The sequence below is a fragment of the Papio anubis genome, chromosome 5 (assembly GCF_008728515.1).
Source record: "Papio anubis isolate 15944 chromosome 5, Panubis1.0, whole genome shotgun sequence".
NCBI classification, from domain to species: Eukaryota; Metazoa; Chordata; class Mammalia; order Primates; family Cercopithecidae; genus Papio; species Papio anubis.
In genome coordinates, this window is record NC_044980.1 from 152,853,316 (window position 1) to 152,878,985 (window position 25,670).

General features: G+C 48.4%; 1 protein-coding gene across 1 annotated transcript; it reads left to right on the forward strand.

Annotated features, from left to right (window-relative positions):
- The first annotated feature begins 14,776 nt into the window (after window positions 1-14,776).
- Window positions 14,777-24,652, forward strand: FABP6 (fatty acid binding protein 6). Its single transcript, XM_031666578.1, has 4 exons — window positions 14,777-15,063; window positions 17,753-17,928; window positions 20,462-20,551; window positions 24,540-24,652. Exons 1-4 carry the CDS (start codon window positions 14,997-14,999, stop codon window positions 24,591-24,593), a joined length of 387 nt encoding a protein of 128 aa, XP_031522438.1. The 5' UTR covers window positions 14,777-14,996; the 3' UTR covers window positions 24,594-24,652.
- The last annotated feature ends 1,018 nt before the right edge of the window (window positions 24,653-25,670 follow it).

Genomic DNA, 25,670 nt, shown 5'->3' on the forward strand with positions numbered 1-25,670 from the left:
AAAAGAACTAACAGCATGAGGAATTAGAACTGGGAAGTGGAGGTGGTGGGAGTGTTGTAGGAGACTTGATAAGAAGGTAAAGGTTATTTCAAACCAGCTGCTGTTGTGAGGAATGGCAGTGGGATTCACTCAACGAGGAGAGGAAAGAACCAGTGAATATCCCAAAGCCTTGCTGAGGGAGGGTCATGAACTTGAGGTGGTGTTACCCCCTCCCCCATTGTGCCACCTCTTCTGGCTGCAGCTGTAAGTCCTGCAGGTGGGAGGTAGAAGGACGAATGCTTTCTTGTGTGTAAGGATGGGGCCTGGGAAGCTAATGTGGCAGAAAGACATTGAGGGTTCTGGCACAGGAAGGATACATCCGTGGGCTGGATAGGAAAGCATGTGAGGCTGAGTAGGGGATGAACTGGGGAAAATTGATGAGCTGCAAAGCTGGAAGCTTCATTCAATGGGGTGAGACAATTTTGTCTTCTGCTGTGTATCTCCATCCCCTGACACATAGCCTGGTGCTAGTAAGTACGTATTGAATGAGTAAAATGATGAATACATGACTTATAGTTCTCATTATAAATTTTTCTTTTTTTTTGGAGACAGAGTCTCACTCTGTCACCCAGGTTGCAGTGCAGTGACACAATCTCAGCTCACTGCAGCCTTCACTTCCCAGGCTCAAGCAATTCTCCTGCCTCAGCCTCCTGAGTAGCTGGGATTACAGGCACACGCCACCATGCTTGGCTAATTTTTGTTATTTTTAGTAGAGATGAGGGTTTCACCATGTTGGCCAGGTTGGTCTTGAACTCTTGACCTCAGGTGATCCGCCCACCTCAGCCTCCCAAAATGCTGGGATTACAGGTGTGAACCACCATGCCCGCCCGGCCCTCATTGTAAATTAACAGACTGGCGTTCCACTGCTGGATCAGAGAGCCAGCAGGATCCATGGTGGTAGTAAGTACTGAATTCCTGTCCAAACTTAATCAGTGACTGGTTGTGTAACCTTGGACAAGTCACCTAACCTTTCTGAACTTAGACTTTCTTTTCTGTAATTAGGGATTATTACAACTCTCTCAGAAGTTTGTTGCATGGATTAAGAGCGGTGCCATGCCTTGAGTGCTCAGCACGGTGTCTGGTGCTTTGGGGTCATTCACTAAGTACCAAAGGAGCGATCAGTCTCCAAGACCCTGATTGGTTCTGGAGGCTGCATGTAATCAAATTGTTGCATTTAGTTAGTGGACATGAGTGCAGGACCTGTAGCCAGACATTCTCCTCCACTTACCACCTGGGCATGTTATTTCTGAGCCTCTGTTTCCTTATCTACATGATGGGGATAATATCAGGATTGACATACAAGACTGGTTGGGAGGATAGGATGATAATTTATGTAAAGCATTTAGCACAGGACTTGGCGCATTGCAGGTGCACATTAGATCTTGGCTCTCAGTATTTTCCATCAACTGAAATGCTCCATGGGGGGAGCGAGTTTTGTTGAGGATAGCACAGGACTTTTGGACGTAAGTTAGAAATGCCTTATGTATGTTGGACGTAAGGCATAGAGTGGAGTTGTTAGGTAGGCAGTTAGATATACTAAGTCCAGAGTAGAGGTCTGAGATGGAGGAAAAAAATTACAGTCATCAGCAAAAGATGATATTTAAAGCTATGGGCTGGATGAAATCACCAAGGGAATGAGTGCTCAGAGTAAAGACAAGAAGGACGGCTGAATGCTAATACATCTGACACTTGGAGATGAGGGAAATGATTAACACTGCAAAGCTGGGAACTGGACAGAGCGGTGTGGAAGCTGCACGGCCAGCCTGCCCCAATACTTACTTAACACACGCTTAGATTCTCTGTGCCAGGTGCTGCGAAAAGTACTTTACAAAAATTAACTCATTTATTTATTTTATTATTGTTATTTTTGGGCAGAATATCTCTCTGTAGCCCAAGCTGGAGTGCAGTGGCATGATCATGGCTCACTGTAGCCTTCCACTCCTAGGCTCAAGCAATCCTCCTACCTTCGTCTCCCGACTAGCTGGGACTACAGACACACAGCACCATGCCCAGTTGATTTATTTTATTTTATTTTTTGTAGAGATGGGGTCTCCCTATGTTGCCCAGGCTCATCTCAAGCTCCTGGGCTCAAGCAAATCTCCCACCTCAGGATCCCAAAGAGGAAAGATTACAGGCAAGAGCCTCCGTGCCTGGCCTATTTATTAATTTTAGAGTCAAGTCTTGCTCTGTCACCCAAGCAGTAGTGCAGTGGCACAAACACAGCTCACTGCAGCCTCGAACTCCCGGGCTCGAACAATCCTTCTTTTAGCCCTTCGAGTAGCGAGAGGACTACAGACACAGGCCACCATGCCTAGCTAAGGTTTTCTGTTTGTTATTTTTTAGGGACAAGGTCTTGCTATGCTGCCCAGGCTAGTCTCCAATTCCTGGCCTCTAGCCTCCTGAGTCACTGGGATTACAGGTGAGAGCCACCACCCCTGACTTCACTCATTTAACGTTAGTAACATCCCCTTCAGGTAGGCACCATTATTATCCAGATTTTGCAGATGAGAAAACCGAGACACAGAAAAATAAATAAGGTGCCCAAGGCCACAGAACCAGTGAGTGACATAGCTGGGATTCAAACCTAGGCAGGCTGGGCCCAGAGTCTCTATCTCTTTCGTTTCTCATTGTGGATAAACTAAGTGTCAACTGGATTTTCTTATCTTAGTCTTTGACTTTTTTTTATTTGTTTGTTTGAGACGGAGTCTCACTCTGTCTCCTAGGCTGGAGTGCAAAGGTGTGATTTCGGCTCACGGCAACCTGTGCCTCCTGAGTACAAGCAATTCTCCTGCCTCAGCCTCCCGAGTAGCTGGGATTACAGGCACCTGCCACCATGCCTGGCTAATTTTTGTATTTTTAGTAGAGACGGGGTTTCACCATGTTGGCCAGGGTGGTCTAGAAGTCTTGACCTCAGGTGATCCTCCCGCCTCAGCCTCCCAAAGTGTTGGGATTACGGGTGTAAGCCACTGCGTCCGGCCTTTTTTTTTTTTTTTTTTTTTTTTTTTTTTGAGACGGAGTCTCGCTCTGTAGCCCAGGCTGGAGTGCAGTGGCCGGATCTCAGCTCACTGCAAGCTCCGCCTCCCGGGTTCACGCCATTCTCCGGCCTCAGCCTCCCGAGTAGCTAGGACTACAGGCGCCCGCCATCTCGCCCGGCTATTTTTTGTATTTCTTAGTAGAGACGGGGTTTCACTGTGTTCACCAGGATGGTCTCGATCTCCTGACCTCGTGATCCGCCCATCTCGGCCTCCCAAAGTGCTGGGATTACAGGCTTGAGCCACCGCGCCCGGCCCCTTTTTTTTTTTTTTTAAATGAGTTGGGGTCTCATTCTGTCACCAGGCTGGAGAGTAGTGACACGATCATAGCTCACTGTAGCCTCAAACTCCTGGACTCCAGTGATCCTCCCACCTCAGCCTCCTCAGTGGCTAGGACTGCAGGCGCAAGCCACCATGACTGGCTAATTGTTTTTTAATTTTTTTAGAGCCAGGCTCTTACTATGTAGGCCACACTGATCTCAAACTCCCGGCCTTTGATTCTTGAGACTAAAACTAGAAGTATCATCATCGGAAAATATTGCTCTCAGAGGTCCCATTTAGCCCTGACATTCTAGGGATCAATGCCAAATAGTATTTCAGATTTTAATTGAGGAAAGAGGAAGGGGAGTTTAATCCAGGAATCGATAACCCTGATAGTTCACTTACTCTATACAAGGCCAGTAAGGTCCTGGGGATGGAGAGAGTAGGAGGGTGCCCAGGGCTCCTCCCCACCCATGGACTCAAGAACCTGTATTCCCACCCCCTTCTCCAGGCATTACTCTGAGAACAATGGTGGCTGACTGAGGCAGGGGCCAGAGTTCAGGTGGAAAGTTGGGGTGGCCCGGGGGAATTAGCCTTGGGGCCTTCTTTATCTCTATTAGGGTATAGTTGTTCTGTTGGCTCTATTGCCTCATAAAACTTCACTGTGATATGGAGGCAGTTTGAGTCCATTCACCCCTCCAGGGAGTTTCTCAATGAGGGTCTGAACAAATAGGCAAACCCAGGAGAAGAGGGGAAGAGGCGGGCGTGGATGGATGGAGGGTGGAGGGTCAGATGTACACTTGGACTCTAGGGAAGGGGTGGGAGTATGGCTGAGTGAGTCAGCCGAGTGCCAATGTCGTCCTTTCCCATAGCCTCACCACCACTCCCATCCTGCCTTGGACACTGACCTTGGAAGAGTAGCAACTAAGGAAAAAACAGCTCTGACTGTGCAGGAGGAAATCTATGGGAAAGGGAGTTTAGCGGGGGCCTGGAGAAGCTACCTGGTCCTTCTTGCCCACATCCCCTGGCCTAGAGCTTCTCAAGGCCACTGAGCACTGCAGTCACTGGGGAGTTTGTCAAAATGCAGATTCTAGGGCCCCACCTCAGACCTACCAAATCAGAATTTTGGGGGGTCAGGTCACAGGGATTTCCATTTTTCACAAGCCCTCCCTTCCTGCATCCCCAGTAGTGTATGAACACAGCCTTACAGCCTATTCCAGACAGACCTGAACAAATAAAATGAAATCAACACTATCCCAGTACCCACTGGGTACACATACAGAAGGAAAAATGAAATGCAGCTTGAGGTCTGGAAGGGATCATAGTGTAGTTGGGAGATAAAAGACTTACTTTGTGAAGGGTTAAATTAATGCTACAATATACAAACTGTAGTTCAAAATAGGCAGGTAGGTTGGACAAATTGCCAGTGAGTGAGAATAACAGTAGCTATCCTTCAACAATCACCTGTGAAATGCTAGATCCTGTACTAAGCACTTTTGCTATGTACTTTCATTTAATCTCATTAAAACTCTGAAAGATAGGTATTTTTTTCCCCATGTAATAATGAATGAGGCCAGGTGATGGCTCACACCTGTAATCCCAGCACTTTGGGAGGCCAAGGCAGAAGGATTACTTGACTCCAGAAGTTTGTGACAAGCCTGGGCAACATAGTGAGGCCTCGTCTCTATTAAAAGTTAAAAAATTAGCCATGTGTGGTGGAGCATGCCTGAGGTCCCAGCCACTCGGGAGGCTGAGGCAGGAAGATCTCTTTTTTTTTTTTTTGAGACGGAGTCTCCCTCTGTCCCCCAGGCTGGAGTGCAGTGGCGCGATCTCGGCTCACTGCAAGCTCTGTCTCCTGGGTTCACGCCATTCTCCTGCCTCAGCGTCTGGACTAGCTAGGACTACAGGTGCCCGCCACAGCGCCTGGCTAATTTTTTGTATGTTTAGCAGAGACGGGGTTTCACCGTGGTCTCGATCTCCTGACCTTGTGATCCGCCCGCCTCGGCCTCCCAAAGTGCTGGGATTACAGCGACCGTGCCCGGCCCAGGAAGATCTCTTGAGCCTGTGAGGCTGAGGCTGATTGTGCCACTGCACTCCAGCCTGGGTGACAGAGTGAGACCCTGCCTAATAATAATAATTAATAATAATAAATAAGGCTTTGGCTTATTTGTTAATTCTTCTCATATCAGCCTTCCCTGATACTAAGGAAGAGGTCGGGTAATGTCTCTGTGTTCCAAAAATATCCTTATGTTACAGCCTTTATTGCTTTGATCACATCATGTTGTAATTGCCTGTTTATAGGACTGTGTCTCCCACAAGACTTGAGGACAGACCAGGAGCTGTGGCTCACGCCTGTAGTCCCAGCAGTTTGGGAGGCTGGGGTGGGTGGATCATTTGAGATAAGGAGTTCAAGACCAGCCTGGCCAACATGGTGAAACCCCATTGCTACTAAAAATACAAAAATTAGCTGGGCATGGTCATGGGGGCCTGTAATCCCAGCTACTTGGGAGGCTAAGGTAGGAGAGTTGCTTGAACCCTGGAAGCGGAGGTTGCAGTGAGTCAAGATTGTACCACTGCACTCCAGCCTGGGTGACAGAGTGAGATTTTGTCTCAAAAAAAAAAAAAAAAAAAAAAAAGACTTGAGACTTGAGGACGGGTACTTGGTATTTCCAGAACCCAGTGAATTATAGATGCTCAGGTGATGTTTGTTGAATGAATCGACGGTGTGTCTGAAGTCTCAGAGCTAATACATGAGAAGGCTGACTGACTCTAAAGCCCAGGTTCCCCCACTGAGCCATTACAAAGAGAAGGTGCAGGCTATGGGGATTTTTGCAAGGGACAATCTCTATAGATTGGAGTCATCAAAGAATCCTCATTACAGGAGGTGGGGGTAGAAGGACAATTAGAATTCAGAAGGACAATTAGAATTCAGAAAGACCGATGAAAGGTGAGCAGTCATCCAGGCAGGCCAAGACAGGAAGGAGGGGTTTTACAAGGTGCAAACTTCCTCCAAGACAGAGACCCCGGAAGACTCCAGAAGACTATGCCCCACCCCCTAAACCTTTCTAGCTCACTCACTGGCTGTCACCTTATGGCTGATTTGCGTCTCCATTACTGCGATAAAATTATTTCCCCCAAGGCTTTCAGGGAGATGGTGAATTTTTCATTGTTTCTCATGCCTAGAACATGGCGACAAAACATACTCTGTTAGTGGATTTGTCCATTTGGCAAGTCCCTTTTAATAATGGATGGAGACTTTTTTTTTCAGTTTCCATGAAGAAATAAGACTCATTTATGTTTATGATGTATATCTATGTATATAGCTATGTGTAAAAGAACAAGACAAAACAGTATCTCCGAATTTCATTTTTGTTAAAAAGAGCAGGAAAAAAGGATATGCACAAATATGTTTGTGTGCATGTGGAAAACATCTAGAAGTTTATCTACTGAATTTAACAGCAGCTGGCTCTGGAAAATGAGATGTAGTGGGATCTGGGGTTTTAACCTTTACAAAGTCTTAAGCTTTTGTCTTTTTAAACAATGAGTATGCATTAATTTCACAATTGAAAAAGAAGATTTTTTGGTAGGATTATAGGTAGCTTCGAATTTGTGTTTTGTTCTTTCGAAATTTTCTTTTTTTTTTTTAAAGACAGGGTCTTGCTCTGTCACCCAGGCTGAATGCAGTGGTGCAATCATGGCTCACTGAAGCCTCAGTCTCCCCAGCATAAGTGATCCTCTTGCCTCAGCCTCCAGAGTAGCTGGTATCATAGGCACATGCCACCACACCTGCTAACTTTTAAATTTTTAGTAGAGATGAGGTCTCTATATTTGCCCAGGCTGGTCTCTTCCCACATTTTCTTTTCTTCTTCTTTTTTTCTTTTGAGATGGAGTCTTGCTCTGTTGCCCAGGCTGGAGTGCAGTGGCGCCATCTCAGCTCACTGCAGCCTCCTCCTCCCAGGTTTAAGTGATTCTCCTGCCTCAGCCTCCCAAGCAGCTGGGACTACAGCCCATCACCACACTCGGCTAATTTTTGTATTTTTACTAGAGATGGGGTTCCACCATGTTGGCCAGGCTGGTCTCGACGACCTCTTGACCTCAGGTGATCCACCCACCTTGGCCTCCCAAAGTGCTGGGATTACACAAGCCACCACTCCCTGCCACAGATTTTCTACTGTGAAGATATGTTACTTTTATAATCAGAAAATAAAATCCCTTTTTATTATAAAAGTTGTTGAAAAGAAAGAAATTCTCAAGATGGCACAATTTGTTATGTTGAGGGGCAGGAAAGTATCAACGATGTTCGAAACCCTGAGTCCCAGTTAAGCTGGATGTAAAGTAATTCAGTCCCAATTTGACAAAACATTGTATGAGTTGTAAGAATGTTCCAGACCCCTTAAGTTGGTAGTCCCATCCTGGGGCTTTAGCTCAAGGAAATATAGGCATACCTTGTTTTATTGCACTTCACTTGATTGTACTTCATAGATACTGTATTTTATTTTTATTTTTTGTTTTTAGTTTTTAGAGATCCATTCCTATTCCATTCTGTCCTGTCTCACTCCATGTCCTTTATTTCTTCCATATTCATTTCCATCTATCCACCATTTCCACCGTCTCCCTTCCATTCCTTTAATGTGTGTATTCCTAGTGATCAACAATCTTTGTCTTCTTAATTATTTTAATTTTCCTCCACCCTATCCGTGAATCTTTTACCCCTTCCCTTCCTTCCCTTCCTTCCTTCCTTCCTTCCTTCCTTCCCTTCCTTCCTTCCTTCTTTCCTTCCTTCCCTTCCATCCTTCCCTCCCTCCCCTCCTTCCTTCTTTCCTTCCTTCCTTCTTTCCTTCCTTCCTTCCTTCCTTCCTTCCTTCCTTCCTTCCTTCCTTCCTTCCCTCCCTCCCCCTCCTTCCCGCCCCAACTTTCCTTCCCTTCCTTCCTTCCTTCCTTCCTTCCTTCCTTCCTTCCTTCCTTCCTTCTTTCCTTCCTTCCTTATTCCTTATTTTGACAAATTCTCGCTCTGTTGCCCAGGCTGGAGTGCAGTGGCACAATCTTGACTCATGCAGCCTCTGCCTCCTGGGCTCAAGCGATCCTTCCATCTCAGCCTCTCAAGTGGCTAGGACTATAGGCACACACCACTGCACTTGGCTAATTTAAAAATTTTTTTATAAAAATGACTTTTTCGTCTCACTATATTGCCAGACTGGTCTTAAACTCCTGGGCTTCCTGGGCTCAAGCAATCCTTCTGCCTCAGCCTCCTATAGTGCTGGGATTACAGGCGTGAGCTGCTGTGCCTGGCCAAAACAGTGAACTTCTACCCATTCCCCATCTCTCTTTCCCTCCTCAGGCCTTCTTATTCCCTGAGACACAATATCGAAATTAGGCCAATTAGGCTGGGCATGATGCTTTATGCCTGTAATCCCAGCACTTTGGGAGGCCAAGGTGGGAGGATTGCATGAGCCCAGGAGTTTGAGACCAGCCTAGGCAACAAAGCGAGAGCCCATCTCTACAAAAAAATAAAAAAATTAGCTGGGCATGATGGTGCATGCCTGTGATCCTAGCTACTTGTGAGTCTGAGGTGGAAGACGGAGCCTGGGAGGTTGAGGCTGCAGTGAGGCGTTTTTCTTGCCACTGCACTCCAGCCCGGGTGACAGAGGGAGACCCTCTCTCAACAACAAAAGAAATTAGGCCAGTTAAAAACCTGAAAATGTCTTCTAAGTGTTCAAATGAAAGGAGAAGTTGCACATCTTTCACTTTAAATCAAACATTAGAAATGATTAAGCTGAATGGGGGAATAATGAGATAGACCAAAAACTAGGTCTCGGCCGGGCGCCGTGGCTCGCCTGTAATCCCAGCACTTTGGGAGGCCGAGGCGGTGGATCACGAGGTCAGGAGATCAAGACCACCCAGGCTAACATGAAACCTGCCTCTACTTTGTAAAATACAAAACTAGCCGGGCGTAGGAGCGGATGCCTGTAGCCCAGCCACCGGAGGCTGAGGCAGGAGATGGAACCTGGGAGGTGGAGCTTGCAGTGAGCCGAGATCGCCACTGCACTCCAGCCTGGGTGACACAGCCGAGACCTGGTCTCAAAAAACAAAAACAAAAAAAACAAAAAAAAAAAAAAAAACTAGGTCTCTTGAGTCAAATAGTTAGCTGAGTGGTCAACGCAAAGGAAAAGTTTTTGGAGGAAATTAAAATGCCGCTCAAGGCTGGGTGCAGTGGCTCACACCTATAATCCCAGCAATTCAGAGAGGCTAAGGAAGATCACTTGAGCCCAGGAGTTTGAGACCAGCTCAAGGGACATAGTGAGACACCAGCCCTCTACGAGAATTTTTTTTTTTTTTTTTTTTTTTTTTGAAGATAGCCCTACTCTGGTTCCCAAGGCTGGCGTGCAGTGTGGCATGATCTCAGCTCACTCATGAAGCCTTAGCCTCCCACACCTAAGTGGGAGCTCCCAATGGACTGCAGCCTCCCAGCAGCTGGAATGGATGGCGTGCCATCATGCCTAGCTAATTCTCTGTGTTGTTAGTAGAGACAGGTTTTTCGGGACATGTTGGCCAGGCTGGTCTCAAACTCCTGGCCCCAAGTGATCCACCTGCCTTGGCCTTGCAGTGCTGGGATTACAGGTATGAGCCACTACATCTGGCCAAACCTGACAGCTTTTTTTTTTTTTTTTTTTGAGATGAAGTCTACACTGTTGCCTGGGCTGGAGGCAGTGGTGTGATCTGGCTCACTGCAACCCTCCTCACTCCCAGGTTCAAGCACCCTGCCCTCAGCCTCCTGGGCAGCTGGGACTACGGGCCCCCACCATCATACCTGGCTAATTTTGTATTTTACTAGAGATGGGGTTCCACCAAGCTGGCCAGCTATTCTGAACCCTGGCCTTTCATCTGCCTCACCTTGGCCTCCCAAGTGTTGGACAGGCATGAGCCACAGCACTCTGGCCCCTTAATTTTTTTTTTTGAGACAGTCTCTGTGTCCCCCAGGTTGAGCTTGGTAAAGGCACTGAACCAGCCTACTGTAACCTCCAGCCTCCAGGGGTTTAAGTACTTTTCCTGCCTCAGCCTCCCAAGTAGCTGGGATTACAGGTGCCCGGGCCACCATGTCCCGCTAATTTTTGTATTTTTTACTTTTGCTTTTGAGATCCAGTCTTGCTCTGTTTCCAGGTTGGAGTGCAGTGAGACCCATCCGCTCACCCAGTCTCACTGCCCATGCCATTCTCCTGCCTCAGCCTCCCGAGTAGCTGGACTACAGGCTCTCACTTCTCACTACCGGCTAGTTTTTGTTTTTAGTGTAGAGACGGGTTTCACTGTGTTAGCCAGGATGGTCTCACTTCCTGAACTCGTGATCCTACTCTGTCCTCGGGCCTCCCAGTGCTGGGATTACAGGCTTGAGCCACCTACTTCAGCCTTTTTTTATATTTTTAGTAGAGATGGGTTTTCAATGTGTTAGCCAGATGGTCTCAATCTCCTGACCTCATGATCCTGCCTCAGCCTCCCAAAGTGCTGGGATTACAGGCGTGAGCCACTGGCGCCTGGCCCAACCTGGTAAACTTTTAAAGATGGGACTATGTTTACAAACCAATGCTGGGTGAAGAAAAATAGAATGCAATGTTGCATTTATGTGGGTGGTTATTGTATATCTATATGAAGTTGATAAGAAAGAAGATAATGAAAGAGAGTAAATGAGGGAGAAATAGTAAAGAGGGAGGAAGAGAGTAGAAAACATAAGGTCGGGCAGGTGGTCACACCCTGTAATCCCAAAGCACTTTGGGAGGCTGGAGGCAAGTGGATCACTGAGGTCAGAGCCCAAAACCAGTCTGGCCAACATGGTAAAATCCCATCTCTGGCTGGGGTAAAAACAGAAAATTAGCCAGTCATGGTGGTGGAAGCTCTGGCAATCCCAGCTACTTGGGAGGCTTGCAGGAGAACGGCTTGAACTCCGGGAGGCGGAGGCTGCAGTGCAGCCTGGAGATGTGGCCACCGCACTCCAGCCCGGTGACAGAGCGATTCTGTTCCTAAATAAATAAATTAACTAAGCAGTTTACTTGTAATAGGGTTATGGGATTACAGATTTTGAAAGTGCATGTTGAAAGCTATTTTAAGAGTAAATATAGCCGAAAGTAACGGTGGCTCAATGCCTCTGCTGTAGGTTCCAGCACTTTGGGAGGGCCAGGCGGGGCGGGGATCAACATGGCCAAAGTCTGAGACCACGGGCTTGGCAATATGGAGAAACCTCGCCCTACGAAGATATTAGTGAAAATTAGCTGGGCAAGTGGAGTGGTGGCACGGTGGGGTTTCCAGCTACCTAGGAGGCTTTTGAGAGGTAGGAGAATTTGAACCTGGGAGGGCGAGGGTATTGCAGGAGCCAGATCAAGGCCACAAGACTCCCAGACCAACTAAAAAGCAACATAACCATACACCACAAGGCTCTGGTGATTTGCCAAGGTTAATACTTCACTGAACTTCTGTTTGCCCTAGGTGAAATGGAGACAATATCAGCACATACTTCATAGAGTTGTTCCAGATTAAATAGTATCCTTTCATGTAAAACACTCATTGATGCCACAAATAAAAGATCCAGCAAATGTATTTATCTTTGTCATTGTTATTTCATCATTATTATTATCAGTGAGGGGAAATTCCTCACATACCTAGGCGGGAGGCAGCAAACTTGCTGTGTTTCTAGCATGAGGTACAACACTGTAAAACTCCTTTGTTCTAGGAATTTCATGTCTGGGAATTCACCCTTAGCAAGTAATCTTAGTAAATAATCTGACATGTACAGTGAAAGGTGTGAACAAGAATTTTTTTTTTTTTTTTTGAGACGGAGTCTCGCTCTGTCGCCCAGGCTGGAGTGTGCAGTGGCCGGATCTCAGCTCACTGCAAGCCTCACTCCGGCTCACGCCATTCTCCTGCCTCAGCCTCCAGAGAAGCACAGGCTACCTCGCCACCTCGGCCCAAGAAGTTTTTGTGGCTTTAGTAGGCACGGGTTTCACCGGGTTAGCCAGGATGGTCTCGATCTCCTGACCTTGTGATCCGCCCGTCTCGGCCTCCCAAAGTGCTGGGATTACAGGCTTGAGCCACCGCGCCCGGCCTACAAGAATATTTTTATCACAGTTATTTATAATAGGAAAAGATTGGAAACAACCTAAAAAATCCAGCAATAGCTAAGTAAGTTATGAGACATACATATGATAGAATACTCTGGAGCTATTGAACTGGATATGATATACCCTTTTGTAATGATATAGACATGTGCCTATATCATTACATAAACAGGAGGTAACAGAACAATATAGTCTCATTTATACAAGAAAGTAAATATGTGCATTTAAAAGCCTAAAAGGGCTGGGTGTGGTGGCTCATGCCTGTAATCTCAGCACTTTAGGAGGCCAAGGTGGGCAGCTCAGCCGAGCTCAGGAGTTTGAGACCAGCCTGGCCAACATGATGAAACCTTGTCTCTACTAAAAATTAGCTGAGCGTGGTGGTGCGCACCTGTAGTCCCAGCTACTTAGGAGGCTGAGGCAGGAGAACCTGGGAGGCAGAGGTTGCAGTGAGCTAAGATTGCGCCACTGTACTTCAGCCTGGGAAACGGAGGGAGACTTCACCTCAAAAAAAAAAAAAAAAAAAAAAAAGTCAGGCATGGTGGCATGTACTTGTAGTCCCAGCTGTTTGGGAGGCTGAGTTGGGAGGATCACTTGAGCCTGGGAGGTCGAGGCTACAGCGAGCTGAGATCGCACACTGCACTCCAGCCTGGGCGACAAACAGAGACCCTGTCTTAGAAAAAAAGAAAAGAAAAGTAAAAGCCTGGAAGGAGAGATACCAAACTATTATCACAGGTCACCTCTGACAGGACTGTCACTTGCTCTGAATTATTTGAAATTTTTGTATATATAACTTAGAAAAATCCATGATGTGTGTGTGTGTATGTGTGTGTGTGTGTGTGTGTCTGTCTGCCTGTTAGACTAAAGTAAGAGTCCTGGCTGGAGTTAGAAATTCCAAGATTGGAGATTAAAGCCTGGTAAGATGTGGCAGAGTTGTTTTTTCATCAGTTCAGAGACTCCTTAGTCCCAGGTCTGGGAGTCAGCAACTGTATTGAATTCAGCTTGAGATGGAAATGAGGGAGATTCATGGAGAGCAAGCTTGGGAAAAGGAAATAGACATGGAGAGCAAGCTTGGGAAAAGGAAATAGACATGCAGAGATTTCCTGAATTAATAATAATCGGCCAGGTTCGGTGGCTCACACCTGTAATCCCAGCACTTTGGAAGGCTGAGGCAGGCGGATCACTTGAGGTTGGGAGTTCGAGACCAGCCTGACCAACGTGGAAAAACCCCTTCTCTACTAAAAATACAAAATTAGCTGGGTGTGGTGGTGCATGCCTGTAATCCTAGCTACTCGGGAGGCTGAGGCAGGAGAATTGCTTGAACCCAGGGGGCGGAGGTTGCAGTGAGCCGAGATCACACCTTTGCACTCCAGCCTGGGCAACAAGAGTGAAACTCCATCTCAAAAATAAATGAATAAATAAATAAATAATAATCATGAGAGCCTTTGCAAAGTGTTTTATACTTTGCACTGTCAATGTTGCCCAATGCAGAGGACTATCTCACAAGATAGATAGACTGGAGTGATCACTGAGGAGACAGAGTCCCAGCATGTGAAATGGTACTGAGAGGCAGAGCAGGAAATGGAAGTCAATATTCTGAACCCTTAACCCCTTCCAGCTCTGAAGCTTGAACAAAATAAAACTCATCCAGCTCCCAGCCCAGTGCCTGGCACACAGGCGTCTTCAAGGCACCTGGCACCTTCTCCTCCAGGTGCGCTGCCTAGGTCCATGGGTGGCTGCTGTACTCTGGTTGCATTATCTCCACCCTTAGGGTCATCTGTTGTCCTTCAAGTTTGCTTTGCTCCAGCCAGACTCACTGTTTCCTTTCATCATGACCCTTTCCATCTTCATCACACTGTTCCCTCATCCTAGAATATCATCTCCCTTTGTTCTGAGCCTCCTCCAACCTTCCTGCTTCCCTACACATCCAAGTCCTATTGGTCCTCCAAGATGGGTGCCAAATGCCACCTCCTCCCCAAACATGCACCAGCTGCTGGACACCATTGCTCCTTCCCCATGCCCCAGGTCAGCCACCTGCTTTTCTCTTGGGGCACATCGCATCCTGCTTACACAAGAACTCTCTGCAGGTGTGTGCTTGTCTCTGGACTAAACCAAAGGCTCTTTTGGGAAAGGTGTGTGTCTCGTTCATTTGTGTTTCTTCAGTGCTGGCCCTGCACACAGCAAGTGCTCAAGTGCTTTGGTTGCAGAGTGAGAGAGTGCATGAGCGATGAGTGATGGTGAGAGCATGGGTTGAGGGCAGGGCGTGTGGGAATGGAGGGAGAGACGGGCAGAGAGGTGATGACTCCTCAAACTCATTGCCATCCTGACCCTGCGGGCAATGGCAGCACTTCCCCAGGGTGAATAACCTTGGGGCTCTGTCCCTCCAGGTCCTGCCCACATCATAAAACAGCGAGTGCTTCCTCTTCAGGACAGGAGGGAGAAGAAGTGGGGTGACTTAGGGGCTGAGCCTCAGCAACTGGGAGAGTTTATAAGCTGGGAAAGCAGACCCCTCAGCACCACCAGTTCTCCTCATCCCTCTGCTCTCTGGCTCCAGCCTCCCAGCAGCATGGCTTTCACCGGCAAGTTCGAGATGGAGAGTGAGAAGAATTATGATGAGTTCATGAAGCTCCTCGGTGAGTGAGCTCCTGGGTATCCCTTCCTCGGGGTTGGTTTGTCACGGTGGGACAGGATTTCATTCATTCATTCACACATTTGTTGAGCAACTGCTTTCTCCCAGACTCTGAGGATAATAAGAACTCAGACACTCTTTTTTTTTCTTTTTTTGAGACGGAGTCTTGCTCTGTCGCCCAGGCTGAAGTGCAGTGGCGCTATCCCCACTCACTGCAAGCTCTGCCTCCCAGGTTCACACCATTCTCTTGCCTCAGCCTCCCAAGCAGCTGGGACTACAGGCGCCCGTCACCTCGCCCTGCTAATTTTTTTTTTTTTTGGTATTTTTAGTAGAGACAGGGTTTCACCATGTTAGCCAGCATGGTCCTGATCTCCCGACCTCAGGTGATCCACCCGCCTTGGTCTCCCAAAGTGCTGGGATTACAGGCGTGAGCCACCATGCCTGGCCGACACTCTTCAACTTTATTTTATTTTATTTCATTTTTGAGACAGAGTCTCACTCTGTCACCTAGGCTGGAGTGCAATGACACCATCTCGGCTCACTGCAACCTCTGGCTCTCAGGTTCAAGTGATTCTCCTGCCTCAGCCTCCCCAGTAGCTGGGATTACAGGTGTGCACCACCACACCTGGCTAAAATTTTTGTAATTTTTTAGTTAAGACGGGGTTTTACCATGTTGGCCAGGCTGATCTTGAACTCCTGACCTCAGGTGATCCACTCGGCTTGACCTCCCAAAGTGCTGGGATTATAGGTGTGAGCCGCCGCGCCCGGCCTAGACACTCTTTGACTTTAAAACACACATAGAATATATTAGTATCTCCACTTTACTGAGGGAAAACTTGAGGCCCAGAGAATTGAGTAACTAGTCCAAAGTCACACAGCTAGTAACTGGTAAAGTGGAAACTTGGTTGGTGAAGTAGAGATTTGATGTTTATTTAGTCAAGCATGTATTTATTTTATTTTTATTTATTTATTTTTGAGACGCAGTCTTGCTCTGTCTCCCAGGCTGAAGTGCAGTGGCATGATCTCAGCTCACTGTAACCTCCGCCTCCTAGGTTCCAGCAGTTCTCCTGCCTCAGCCTCTCGAGTAGCTGGAACTACAGGCGTATGCCACCACAACTGGCTAATTTTTTGTGTTTTCAGTAGAGACAGGGTATCACCCTGTTGGCCAGGCTGGTCTCAAACTCCTAACCTCAGGTGATTCACACACCTCGACCCCCCAAAGTGCTGGGATTACAGACGTGAGCCATGCGCCCAGCCTGTCAAACATTTATCAAACACCAGCTATATGCAAGGCTATCTCAGTGTTACCAATGGGGACTCAGTGTGACTTGCCCAAGTCAGTGGCAGAGGCCATTGGCACCCAGGACCCTATGATGAGTGGTCTCACCACATCCTGCCTAGGAGAGGAAACCAAAGGGTTAGCGTGGAGACCAGGTTTGACAATCAACTTCTTCACACAGTCATTCAGCAAACACAGGTCTCTTACTGTGCCAAACAGTGTGGGCAGAGATACCAGTGATTTCATTCCTTCTCTCACTGCTTGACTTGTAACACGAGTCTGTTGTGAGGAACCAGTGAGACAGTGGATCTGACAATCTTGTGGAAATCTCAGTATCTCACTATCTAAAAAGTCTCAGGCAGTGTAACTCTTAAGGTTCAGAGGACAGCTCAAGGGGACCCATGCCCTCCCTCTTGGTGGCCACTTCTTGCCTGCCAGCTGGGTCAAAGGAACCCTGAGACCAGGCCCATTGAGCCTTGGGACCTGGAGGAGTCGAGAGCCCCTCTGAGTCATGCACTGGCAGTGGCCCTGAAGGAGCATGACGGCTTCGTGTTGTGGAATGGGAAGGGAGCCCACCTTTGTTCTACACCGATTCTGTCATTAACTTTCAATGAAATACTGGGAAGTCCCTTTCCCATTCTGGGTGCTCACTTCCTTATCTGTAAAATAAAAATATTAGAAGACACAATCTTTTTTTGGTGGAGGGTAGGGGACAGAGTCCTGCTCTGTAGCCCAGGCTGGACTGCAGTGGCGCTATCCCGGCTCACTGCAACCTTTGCCTCCTGGATTTAAGTGATTCTCTTGCGTCAGCCTCTAAAGCAGCTGGTATTACAGGCACCTGCCACCATCCCCAGATAATTTTTTTTTTTTTGTATTTTTAGTAGAGATGGGGTTTTACCACATTGGCCAGGCTGGTCTTGAACTTCTGACCTTAAACGATCTGCCCGCCTCGGGTTCCCAAGGTGCTGGGATTACAGGCCTGAACCACCACATCTGGCCAGAAGACACAGTCTTGAAAGTCTCATTAATTCCAAAACTTTGCGAGCTTGGCAAGATTCCGTTATATTTATATTACTATCAGAAGCTTGGTTATTATTGATGAGCACCCATTATGTGCCCGGAGCTTCACAAACACACTCACATTGAATATAATTCTTGTAACAGCCCTTTGGGATGGGCCTTATTATCCCCATCTTGCGGATGAATACACTGAGGATGAATACAGAGAGTGACTTCCGCCAGCCACATGGCTCACAACATGTATTATCTGTCTCAGGCACTGTGCTCTTAACCTGCAGGCTAGTCTATCGTGTACATGGGATAGGGCAGCCGGGGTGGGCAGGAAAGCTCTTTCCCCAAACCACAGGGTTAAAAGCAGCTCTTATGTGGCTACTCTGCTTATCCCCGGGTCCAGGGCTCTCCAGCGATGTAATCGAAAAGGCCCGCAACTTCAAGATCGTCACGGAGGTGCAGCAGGATGGGCAGGACTTCACTTGGTCCCAGCACTACTCCGGAGGACACACCATGACCAACAAGTTCACTGTTGGCAAGGAAAGCGACATACAGACAATGGGGGGCAAGAAGTTCAAGGTGAGAGGCCACTGGCTGTCCCCGTCCTTCCTCAGGCCTCCACCCGACTTCTCCTTCTCAAACACGGCCTCCCTGCTCCCAAGCTGAGGCTTCTTTCTCCAGTTTGGCCTCCAGCATTAAGAGCTTGAGTTACTTGGCACTTTAATGCTCCTGATTTTTAATGGTCAAAAATGGGCACCAAAACAATAAGAAAAATAGCTAACACTTGCTGAACACTTAATATAACCTAGACTCTTGCTGAATAGATTTTTCATCTTAATGCAGTTAATCCCATGACATTGCTACAATTACTCTCCCCAGATTGAGGGGGAAGGCTAAATCATGGGATTAAAAAGCTTGCTTGCCAGGCACAATGGCTCCTACCTGTAATCTCAGCACTCTGGGAGGCCGAGGTGGGTGGATGGCTTGAGGCCAGGATTTTGAGATTAGCCTGGCCAACATGGTGAAACCCTGTCTTACCAAAAATACAAAATTAGCTGGACATGGTGGTGCATATTTGTAATTCCTGCTACCAGGAGTTATGCAGGGAATCGCTTTGAACCTAGAGGCAGAAGTTGCAGTGAGCTGAGATCATACTCATACTCGTACCCAGCCTGGGTGACAGAGTGAGAGTCCATCTCAAAATAAATAAATAAATAAATAAATAAATAAATAAATAATAACCTTGCCTTAGTCACACAACAGGGGCAGGCCTTCACACCAGGCACTAGAGAGCATACGTGCTTTTTTTTTCCTTTGAGATTCACTCTGTCACCCGGACTGGAGTGCAGTTGGCATGATCTCAGCTCACTGCAACCTCTGCCTCCCGGTTCAAGCGATTCCCCTGCCTCAGCCTCCCGAGTAGCCAGGATTACAGGTATGCACCACCACATCTGGCTAATTTTTGTACTTTTAGCTGAGACGGGGGTTTCACCATGTTGGCCAGGCTGGTCTCGAACTCCTGACCTTGTGATCTGCCCACCTTGACCTCCGAAAGTGCTGGGATTACAGGCGTGAGCCACTGTGCCCGGCCATAAGTGCTTTTTTAATGTTGCCTCTCTATGTAGCACAGAGATAAAGAGGCTGGGCCCTGGAGTGAGCCTGGCTGGGTTTGAAACCATGATTTCCCACCAGCAATTGTAGGGCCTTGGGTAAGTCATTTTACTCCCCTGAGCCTCGTATCTCTAGTATGCAAAAGGAGACTACATACTGTCTGTGTCTCCAAGAGCTGTGGTGAAGATTAAACAAGACAGTGCATGAAAGCACCTGGCATAGTGCCTACCACATATTGAATGCTAGAAGAAAAAACGCAGTCATTTGCTTTTGTTTTAGAAGTGAAGAAACTGGCCGGGCACGGTGGCTCAGGCCTGTAATCCCGGCACTTTGGGACGCCGAGGCAGGTGGATCACGAGGTCAGGAGTTCGAGACCAGCCTGGCCAATATGGTGAAATGCTGTCTCTACTAAAATTACAAAAATTAGCCAGGCGTGGTGGCAGGCACCTGTAATCCCAGCTACTTGGGAGACTGAGGCAGGAGAATCGCTTGAACCCGGGAGGCGGAGGTTGCAGTGAGCCGAGATCACACCATTGCACTCCAGCCTGGCAACAGGGAACGGGGCGAGGCTCTGCCTCAAAAAAAAAAAAAAAAAGAACTGAAGAAACTGAGGCTCAGGGATACCAAGTAATGGGTCTAAGGCCCTGCAGCCAGAACATGCTGGGACCAGCAATTTGAACCCCAGCTATTTGCCTCTATCATTAGGCCTCTGGTGACCCATGTGGAGTTCTAATTATAGAAAAGGAGTCAGGCTGGTGGCAGCAGGGGAAAGCAAAAAAGGAGAGTAGATAAGCTATAAGTCTGCCTTTCTTCATGGTCCAGAACACATACCCGTCCTGTGCAAATAACTCACAATCTTCCTGTGCCCAGCTATCGTCACCTCCACTGATAGAAATATGTAAGTTATCTCACTATAACCTTTGCTTTGTCAGTACTGCACAAAACCCTCTTCAGCACACTGCATAAGCAACAATCTATAAACTCTCCAGCAAGACTGTCTCCTTGCAGTCAGCTCCTCTCTTGCTGACCTGCCCAGTGCACCCTTGCAACATATTTTCATACTTTCTCTAAGAAATCTGACTTTTTTTTTTTTGCCTACAACTGTCTTGGTAAATTCTTTTTTTTTTTTTTTTTTTGAGACAGTCTTGCTCTGTTGCCCAGGCTGGAGCACAGTGGCACAATCTCTGCTCACTGCAGCCTCTGCCTCCCGGGTTCAAGCAATTCTCGTGCCTCAGCCTCCCAAGTAACTGGGATTACAGGCATGAGCCACCACATCCGGCTAATTTTTGTATTTTTAATAGCGGGGTTTCACCACGTTGGCCAGGCTGGTCTTCCTGACCTCAAGTGATCTGCCCACCTCAGTCTCCCAAAGTGCTGGGATTATAGGCGTAAGGCACTGCGCCTGGCCTTGGTAAATTCTTCTTACTCCCCGTGCCACCAGCCCCAGATAGTTACCAATCACCTGCAACAACCCAGGCTTAATGTTGTGCTTCCATTCCAGGCCACCGTGCAGATGGAGGGCGGGAAGCTGGTGGTGAATTTCCCCAACTATCACCAGACCTCAGAGATCGTGGGTGACAAGCTGGTGGAGGTGAGTGTCCTGCTGGTCCCTGGGATGATTACTGGACATTTGTCTGTCTCCTGGCCACAGCCCCTCAGAGGTAGGCCTCTGGGCAGCTGGCTTTACCAGCACTTCCCTTGTGCCAGGTTCTATGCTGAGTGCTGGATGCACATGATGTCATTTGGTCTTCAAATAACCCTGTTAGGTGGGGATTTTGGTCTCCATTTTAGGAGGAGACTGAGGCACGGGGAAGCTAAGTGAGGGAGCACACAGCTTTGATGACAGAGCTGGGATTTGATGCTAAGCAGCCTGACTGCAGCACTCACACTCGGCCACCTCTGGGGCACAAGACTGGAAGCCCCGGAAGATCCTTCCCAGAATATAAATAAAGGAGGTGGTCCAGGTGGGCTCCTTCAGGGACAGCCACCACTCCACTCCATTTCCATGAGGGACATCAGGCGCCTTCTACCAGATCTTCTCATTTATCCAGAGAAGATGGAAATTTGCACTTCCATGTGAAATCTCCACACTATTAAATATTGGCAACTAATTAAAAAATTCTTTCAATATTGGCAGGTCCAACACACACATCTGTGGACCCTCCTACACGGGAGGTGGTGCCCTGGGAGGCCCTTCCTCTCACTTCTGTTTCTTTCCCGTGGGTCTCCAAGTTTTCCCCAGGTGGAAGAAATGGATGTGAAGTTAACAGGGAAAAGAAGGCATTTCCACACTTCATTCTCTCACTGTGAGCCTGTGACCTGCGTCAGAGACCCTCTGGGGTCCTGTTTGGTCTAGAAAGGGCCCTTCCCTCCTCCCTGAAGCTCTCCAGCAGGGAAGGTGTGATGAGGGAGGCAGGGTTTGTGTGACCCCCTTGCTTCTCCTTCTTTGATCTTTCTCTCTCTCTCTGTCTGTCATTTCCTTGTGCCCTCATCTCAAGCCCTGTCAAGAGGAAAGGAGCACACTGCCTCTCTCAGACACTGGTGTAAATGATTTACACCACAGACACTTATTTCAAACAGCTCTGGAGGCTGGGAAGTACAAGCTCAGGGTGCCAGCATGGGCAGGGGCTTATGAGGGCCCCCGTCCTGGTTTCTTCACATGACAGGGAGACGTCATCTCTCTCGTGTCTGGTTTTTTGTTTTTGTTTTTTTTTTTTTGAGACAGAGTCTTGCTCTGTTGTCCAGGCTGAAGTTCAGTGGCGTAAACTTGGCTCACTACAACCTTCACCTCCCAGGTTCAAGCAATTCTCCTGCCTCAGCCTCCCGAGTAGTTGGGATTACAGGTGCGCACAACCATGCCCAGCTATTTTTGTATTTTTAGTAGAGACGGGGTTTCACCATGTTGGCCAGGTTGGTCTGACCCCATGATATGTACTCCCTCGGCCTCCCAAAGTGCTGGGATTACAAGTATGAGCCACTGTGCCTGGCCGGTTTTTTTTTTTTTTTTTTTTTTTGAGACGGAGTTTTACTCTGTTGCCCAGACTGGAGTACAGTGGCGTGATCTCAGCTCACTGCAACCTCCGCTTCCCCCATGCAAATGATTCTCATGCCTCAGCCTCCTGAGTAGCTGGGATTACAGGCGTGTGCCACCATGCCCAGCTAATTTTTGTAATTTTACTAGAGACAGAGTTTCACCATGTTGGTCAGGCTGGTCTTGAACTCCTGACCTCAAGTGATCTGCCCGCCCTGGCCTCCCAAAGTGCTGGGATTACAGGCGTGAGCCACTGTATCAGGCCTTGTGTCTGTTGTTATAAGGGCACTAATCCCTCATGAGGACTCCACCCTCATAACCTAATCACCTCTTAAAGGTCCTATCTCCAAATAACATCACATTGGGGCTTCAACCTTTACCATATGGGTTTGGTTGGGGGACACACATGGAGTCCGTAACGTGGCCCAAGAGGTTCCGTGCCCTCCCATTATACTCATTTTACAGAGAGAGCAGCATTACAAGGCTCAGAGATAGCATGGGACTTGGCCATGGCCACACAGCTAGTACATGCAGAGGCAGATCTCATCTGTTGACTTCTAGAACTTCTAGACTAGGCCCCCTGCCTCTTCTGCCCAGGCCCACGGGTCTTTTTTTATCCCCCTTTAACATTTTTGTTTAAATAATCTAAAACTTGGCTGGGTGTGGTGGCTCATGCTTCTAATCCCAGCACTTTGGGAGGCTGAGGCAAGTGGATCACCTGAGGTCAGAAGTTCAAGACCAGCCCAGCCAACATGGTGAAACCCAGTCTCTACTAACAATACAAAAAAAATTAGCCGAGTGTGGTGGTGCACACCTGTAATCCCAGCTACTTAGGAGGCTGAGGCAGGAGAATCGCTTAAATCCGGGAGGTGGAGGTTGCAGTGAGTAGAGAATGTGCCCACTCCAGCCTGGGCAACAAGAGCAAAACTCTGTCTAAAAAAAAAAAAAAAAAAAAAAGTCTAACAATTAATAGACGTACAGTGTTGAAAAACTGTAAAAAGAACAAAAGTGACTATATCCCTCTTCTCCTGGGTGAAAACTGACATTTCGAAGGATCTAATGAAAGGACTTTTGATGCATTTTTACATGAAATGTCAGTCAATAACTCCCAGAAGAAGCAAAGTTCCCCAGCCTGTGAGGTGTGCAGGGAGAGCATAGGGCAGGAGAACTGGAAGCGGATTTGGGCCTGAAAAGAGAATTGATCTTCCCAAGCTGAGTGAACCTGCTTGTCAATACCCAGAGGTTCCTCATCATGGAGCCCATGTGGTGTGGGCAGTGGCTGGAGTTCAGGGTCGCCATGCACACACACATGACACAGCCAGGCACACACACATGTATGCATGCACATAGACCCAGGCACGCGCACACATAAACAAAGTTCCATGACTAGGCCCTGAGAGGAGCTGTCTTGATGCAAATCTCCCATCTCTAGAGGCCCAGAATCATCCTGGCACCTCCCCACTTCTCTACCAACAGACAGTGCATTTTGTAAGCATCCCTCCTGCCTTCTGCCACCAGCACCCCTGCAATGTTCTCATCATCTCTCCCCTACACTAAGCCCCAGCCTCCTCTGATTCCACCTCTTCCCTACCTTGCATCCATCCCATATGCAAGTCACACATCACTTCACACTGCTGCCCTTTGTCATGAATCAGGACCAAACTTGACCTTCCATGGCCTTACTGCCCTCCTACAGGTATGCTCTGCCCAGCCCCCCTGGACCAGCTACTGCTCCTGAGCTGGCCAGAGCCGTTCCTATCTCCCTTTCTGTGCCATGTGGTTTCTCTCCTCTGAACTCCCTTTCTCCTGTTTGCTTGTCCAAATCCAGTTCTGCAGGCTTCTGTCCAACAGCCAATTCCCCGTCCTGTTACCTAGTCAGTGGCTCCCTGCCTTCTCTGGGCTCTCCCACAGCTCTCTGTTTGCTACCCACTCTTCTCATGGAAATGCTGCTTTCCTCTGCTGGGTGTGCAAACCAGCTGATGACACGTGCACCTCCAATGGCAGCACAGCTTCACGGCAGGGAGCCCCGGGCACCACACACTGTGGGCCTTCAATGAACTGCATGCCCCCACCTGCCTCTCCCACTAAACCTGAGGCTTCCAGAGAGCAGGGACTGTATCTTCCCATCACTGAGCACGTGACAGGTACCCATGAACACTGTGCGGTGCAGCCATGGCGTGTGGCCTTGGAAGGGTTACTTGACTTCTCTAAACTTCCATTTTCTCATCTGTACAATGAGAACAACCTCACAGGGCTGTTGGGAGGATTAAATGGAATCATGCAGGGGAATCATGGGTGAATGGAGAGGAACAGAGGTGCAGGGTTCCACATCCAGAGTCACATCACCCCTCACAGCCGGTTACCATTCATCACAGGGAGTCCGCACACTGACTCCTGGAACAAATTGGGAAACTGAGGCCCAAAGAAGTGGTGCACCTGACTCTCATCTACTCAAGGCTGGGGTTGGAGGCTCATCTTCATTCAGCGGTGCCTCCTGGCTACCTTGGGGTGGGCCACTGACTCCCTCTGTCCTGGCGGCTTCTTTCAGGTCTCCACCATCGGAGGCGTGACCTATGAGCGCGTGAGCAAGAGACTGGCCTAGGCATCCAGGCCCGGCCCAGGGAGCTACAAACCCGCCAATAAAACTGATACAAGGACAGATGCTGCTCGCTCCAGAACCTCTTTGTTTTTCTTTTCTGGTGTCTTGGGATGGGCTCTGGCTGGGTGAGGGCGGGAAAGCCCCCAAGGGTGGCCACATGGGCCACACATTGGCCCTGAGATCCCTGTGAGATTCACGTCATGGCAGAGCAAGACATGAATGTGGATGACTGCAATGCTCCTGCCCTCTGGGTGAGGCTGAAGGTGGCACACAGGAAGCATGGTGGGCACACTTCTGTGGCCCCTTCGCCCCACTCTGCCACCCACTACTCTGTGCTGCTTGAAGGTTCCTTTATGGAGACAAAGTCAGCTGGGAAAGGTAACACATTGATTCTCGGATGGGCCACAGGACAGGCGTATCAGGACTTGGGGGTTGTGGGGTGGGAGCTGTTCCTCTAGGAAGGGCCCCGGCTGCTGGGCTCCAAAGCTCAAAGTAGGGATGGACCAGGGCTCACCCAGGGAAGCTGTTTCAGCTTGGCCAGGGTTCTGCTGTTATTCGCTGTGGAGTCATCCCTTTGGTCCTCAGTTTACCCACTGAGGGGTACAAAGGGGGTCCAGGAGGACCAATGACGGTTTGAGGGGGATCAGTGGTCTATGAGATGGCAAAGGGGCAATGGGGGTGATAGGAGGGGCAGGAGGTACTGGAGTGTCCTGGTTTTGACTCACAGGGCTTGGGCGGGGTGCCTGGGAAGAACTTCGAGAGGCTACGGGGGGCTGGGAAGGGGGGTGGGGGCGGGGTCACCCTGACATCTGGTGCCTGGAGTCCTGGGTTGAGAAGCATTCTGAGGCAACATTTGGGTTTCGCAGATGTCCTGGGACAATCTCTAATCCAGAATCCTGAAGGGGACCTTTTTCATCCTCCTCTCTCCTTGGAAGTGTTACCACATCTGGGTACCACCTTGACCTCTTTTTTACCCAATATTTTTATTTTCTTTTTTTTTTTTTGAGACGGAGTTTTGCCCTTATTGCCCAGGCTGGAGTGCAATGGCATGATCTTGGCTCACCGCAACCTCCGCCTCCT

Bases quoted from the DNA above. Each gene is read 5' to 3' on its own strand.
- FABP6 (XM_031666578.1), top strand. From the start codon at position 14,997: ATGGCTTTCACCGGCAAGTTCGAGATGGAGAGTGAGAAGAATTATGAT. The intron at 15,064-17,752 runs GTGAGTGAGCTC...CCCCGGGTCCAG, and splicing joins TGAGTTCATGAAGCTCCTCG to GGCTCTCCAGCGATGTAATC. The intron at 17,929-20,461 runs GTGAGAGGCCAC...CTTCCATTCCAG, and splicing joins TGGGGGGCAAGAAGTTCAAG to GCCACCGTGCAGATGGAGGG.